This window comes from Gastrolobium bilobum, unplaced genomic scaffold (assembly GCF_033153095.1).
Source record: "Gastrolobium bilobum isolate Gb01-03AN ecotype WA unplaced genomic scaffold, APGP_CSIRO_Gbil_v1 utg139562, whole genome shotgun sequence".
Taxonomy (NCBI): domain Eukaryota; kingdom Viridiplantae; phylum Streptophyta; class Magnoliopsida; order Fabales; family Fabaceae; genus Gastrolobium; species Gastrolobium bilobum.
The window spans coordinates 42,267-47,177 of NW_026899067.1; the positions used below are offsets into that span (position 1 = coordinate 42,267).

General features: G+C 31.5%; 1 protein-coding gene across 1 annotated transcript; it reads right to left on the reverse strand.

The window, feature by feature from the left end:
• Positions 1-466: 466 nt before the first annotated feature.
• LOC133286844 (zinc finger protein WIP2-like) lies at positions 467-2,899 on the reverse strand. Its single transcript, XM_061484340.1, has 2 exons — positions 2,246-2,899; positions 467-904 (listed from the first exon to the last, which is right to left on the reverse strand). Exons 1-2 carry the CDS (start codon positions 2,897-2,899, stop codon positions 467-469), a joined length of 1,092 nt encoding a protein of 363 aa, XP_061340324.1.
• Between the last annotated feature and the right edge of the window lie 2,012 nt (positions 2,900-4,911).

Here is a 4,911-nt window from a genome sequence, read left to right on the forward strand (position 1 = left end):
CCCCTGGCTCGTTTAGCACCCAGCTCACAATCATAAGTGGAGTCGGACAACTGCAGGTTTGTTTGAACCCATGACTTGGACTCTAATATCACTGTAAAACAATCATTTTACCAAATAATTCAAGCTAATAAGTGAAGACTAGTTTTTATATTTCTTTTTAATGCCTTAAGCAATTAATAAAAGAAGATGAGATCTTATAAATGAAAACAAATTAAAAAAATTGGATTTACATCTATGACTTTACCATCAATATGTTTTGTATGCAGTGTCAATTCCAACAGAAGGAAAAGAGAACCAAAGTAAAAGAAAGAGAACAAGAAATAAACAAAGAAAGAAGGAAAAAGTTAGCCTCCATTTAAACTGGGTGCTTATATATATAGTTCTCAAATGTGTAGCCACGGCTATATATATTCATCCCAACCAGTTCACAAATTAATTAGTAATAAGACAATTCACATATATATCTTTACTGGGTGAAATCATTATCATGCTCTACTTCAGATGCTGGCTCTTCATCTTCTTCAAATCCATCGGTTCCATAAGGTGCATGGCCACTCCCAAAAGCTTTTATATGATCTTTAAGGGATCTCTTGTGCTTGAAATCAGAACCACAGATGCAATACCACAGCTTCCCACAGTTCTTTTCATGGGTTCTCCAATCCCCTCTAACAGCAAAAGCTTTCCCACATTTTCTGCACATGAAGGGCTTAATCCCATGCTTCCTTTTGTAATGTGTTTGAAGGGTTCTAAAATCTTTGAGAGGCTTTGCTCTTGGGTGATCAATGTTGTTCCTGCAACCTGGGGTACAACAGTAACAAGGAAGCCTAAGCATACCTGTTGGTTGTGTACCCCTCAGAGATTCAGGCCCTTTTCTGTACTGTGATCCATGCCCCCACATATGCATCTGACAAAGAAACAAAAGATGAAAAAATTATGGATACCCCAAAAAAAAGAACAGGTTAGGATAAAGCTAATGAATAAAGCAAAATAATTCAAAACTGTATTACATATTGTGAAAGTTTAAATGAAAAACAAAAACAAACTGTGGGCTAGCTACCTCGCTTTGTAGTGTGATGTAATTATCACGTTCATAATCAATAATCATAAAGGTGCCAAGATTTAATTTTGTAGTGTATCATTTTTTTTTTCTTTTCACCTTTTTTATGGTTATTAACTTCTTTTGCAAATCAACTGCAGTTGCCATAGACAATAATTATTTAATTCAAGGACACTATGATATAATAAAAAATAAAAAAATAAAAATTCTTCCTTCACCACAAATTAAATGAAATTTAGATTTACTTTCTTTGCCATATATATATATATATATATATATCTACAAAGGAAAAAGAAGGGGTATTGGAGGGCAAGAGAGTGAGGGGTGTAGCTATGTCCATGTATGGAACTTTCAGGTATGGAAGGTGTTTGGATTCAGAGCGAAAAGAACCACAAAGAGAAACAAATCTATTGTTGGACTATATATTATCATTATCAAAGAAATCTGGAAGAAAACACTGCAAATTTTCTGTTGTATGTAGCTGCATGCCAAAATATTTATGAAGCACAGACTTCAATGTACTAGAGAGGGCATAAAGAACATTGCCTGAGTAGTTTAATCAAAGAAAAGGATAGGATATGATTTCAGTCACAGTTTGAATCAGGAAAAGATTTGTTATTATGATTTTAATTATTATGATTGAATCAGGACAAGAAAATGACCCTGGAAAAAAGGGGAAGAAAAATAGAAAGAAAGAGGAAGGGAAAAAAAAAAGTAAACAAAAAAACAAAAGCAGGAAAAGAGGACAATGTTTTCCTCTTGCTATAATCCAAGCATCGAAAAGCCTTTAGCCACGCTTCAGATCAGGCAAGAAAGTTATACACCACAACCAAGCAAATTCTTCTTCTTCCTTCTTTTTTTTTTTTTTTTTTTGTATGTATAAATTTTATTTTATTTTGTATGTATAAATTCTCTAGAGAAAAGAGAGCGAACATGAAGTGGTGGTAAAGCTAAGCTAAAAATCACGGGTTTGAATTTAAGAAACATTTATTTTGTTGTAAAAAGTATAAAAATAATACAGTGTATAAGGATTTCTCTCGTCCCTATTTTCATATATCATTGTTCCATGGGAGTGGTTTATGAATTGGGAGAAAAGTGAAAGAAGAAGCATAAAGGAGAGAGAGAGAGAGAGAAAGAGATAGAACATAAGAAGAAGGGTCTTTTCAAGATGTGTTGGTGATGGTTTACCTGCATGTTATTGTATCTGTTGAAGGTTTTGCAGCATACAGGGCAAGAGAACTGTGTAGGACCAATGAGAATCTGAGATGGGGTAGGGATCCAATACTGTCCCTTGTTGAGTCTGTTTCCCAAGAACCCTGAATCCTCACTACCATTATCTCTTAATTGTTCTTTGTCTGAAGAAGAAGAAAACACAGAAGCCAAATCAGCAGCACTAGGGCTTGGCAACCCTATGTGAAGTGAAACAGTAACACCTTCATTATCATCATCATCCTCATCTTTTTCTTCCTCTTTGGGTAATTTACAATAATGGCGGATCTTGCTACAGTCCTCTTCCACAATATCCATGGCACTGCAAGATTGATCCTGATCTTGTTCTTGCTCTTCATTATTCTCTTGCTTTGTTGGGGTGAGGCTCAAAAGTGGAAGGGCTACTCTAAGAGGAGGTGAAGGGGGTGAAGAAGAAGAAGAAGTTGTACTAGTAGTTGTATTTTGATGGTGATGGTAGTGGAAAAAGCTATTGTTGATGTTGTTGTTTGTGGTGGTGTGGTTGATGAAGTTGTGGATATAGGGATGATGAGGAGAAGGGGTTGAAGATGGGTAATGGTTGGTGTGATTGAATCTGAAGAAACCTGAGAAGAAATTAGAGTAAGGGTCTGCCATGGGTGAAAAAAAAAAGAGTTAAGTTTTTAATGAGAGAGTAAGAACAGTTCTAAGGGTTATGTGGGTTTACTTTTATACAGATAGAGAAAGTACAAGATGACTGAAGGAAGTGGACGATGCAGAGAGAAAGATAGAGAGAGATGAGAGAGGTATCAGGCATGGGGAAAGAAGTAAAGTCAAGTGGACGAGAAAATAAAGTAACAAAACACAACGAATCATTTTAATTAAAATCTTTGATAATTAGTATTTAATCATTAACAAGAATGCAGAAATGTAAAGACTTTTATTATTATTATAGTATCATTCTTTTTGTGGAGAATACCGTTAGCGGCAGTTTATACTTTATAGCATGGAAGACTATTTAGTTAATGGTTTTTTTAATACATTTCTTAATTTCCGTATTAATATGGGTTTTATATATGATTTTTTCCAATTTCCCATATTACTTTTATTTCTATAACATTAATTAATTTATACATATATATATATATATATGTGTGTGTGTGTGTGTTTGTGTTTTCTAAAGTTACTTTAGATAACTTTATCAAATGTTCACCGAAACGACGTCGTTTTGGGACGGAAATCATGGTGTTTTTGTAATTTTAATTTATTTCAGGATTATAGTAGTCTTTATCATTGTAATTTTTAATTTTTCAACCACAAAACGACGTCGTTTTGATGAACATTAGACAAAATTATCTAAAGTAACATGAGATACTTTTTTCCCTATATATATATATATATATATATATATATATATATATATTTGATAAACTAGTTAATTTATATTTATTAGTAGGGTTTAGTGTTTTCAAGATATAATTTTATTTTAGGCCACCTAAAATAATGTCGTTTGAGGTAAGGAAAGAGAAATAAAGGTGTTTAATTTTAGGAATTTTTTTGGTTATCAAATATTTTAAAAATAATTTTCAAACCCCAAAATAATATGATTCTGGACTTATGGATATAATTTCATTTCATTTGACACAAAAAATATTTTTCTCTTAAGGAAAAAATATTTATCCTTTTAAAAGACAGTTATTTTAGTTAAAATAATTGATGTTTATTTAATATTTAAATTAAAAAAAAAACTCCACAATTTCTATTATCATGATTTCTATTGTATGACTCTTTTTCTCATCATAAAAACTGCAGTTTTGAGTGAAAACATAATTTACCCGACCCGGTCTATAAAAAACAACTAATTTATTTTCATAAATTAATGTTTTTTTTTTTACCCTCAAACACAAATGGTTTGTTTTCTTTTGAAATATTTAAGTGATTCGTATAACTTATTAACTTACGTAGATTATGTACTTACAACACTAATATTATCTTGATTATGCAATATGCAGAGAATTTTGATTTGATTTATAGTTAGAGATGTCTTTTATTGAACCTGAAACACTAATATCACAAATATTATATGTTTGATTGATTTTTTGTTGGACAATGATGTGTAATTTATTATTTTCATATTAAAATATTTGAAATTGGTATATTTTTTTACAAGTATTTAAGTATATTTATAGTATTTTTAATATAAATTGTAGATTTACATATACTTATTGGGTCATGCGGTTGAACCAGTGACCCACTGGTTGAACCGGTGACCCAGTACTTCGACCGGGTCAATAACCGAGTCGGGTTTAATAACATTGCTTAAAATGGTAGTTACTCCTAATATATATATTGAACCAAGAGACAAACAAAGACTTGCAACTAAGAAAAAAAAAATTGAAATTAGAAATTTTATAACCGCACCCGCAAGTGGGTCCGCCAGTGAATAGGACCAATATTTAAGCGCAAAATTTGCTAGCATTCAATATATATTATAATAAAAGGCAATATATTTATCATATTAGATGAGATAAAATATACAAAAAATAAGAGAGATCTAGTGAAGAGAAGAGAGAAAAAGAAAAAAATAAATTTTGCTCATTTTGTATATATGTGTGCAAGAAACAAAATTATCTCATATTAGCCATGATAAACATATTTCCCTTTAATAA

Excerpts from the sequence above, each read along its gene's own strand:
- LOC133286844 (XM_061484340.1), bottom strand. The coding sequence starts at position 2,899 with ATGGCAGACCCTTACTCTAATTTCTTCTCAGGTTTCTTCAGATTCAAT. Across the intron at positions 905-2,245 it reads ACAGATACAATAACATGCAG|ATGCATATGTGGGGGCATGG; the intron begins GTAAACCATCAC and ends TTTCTTTGTCAG.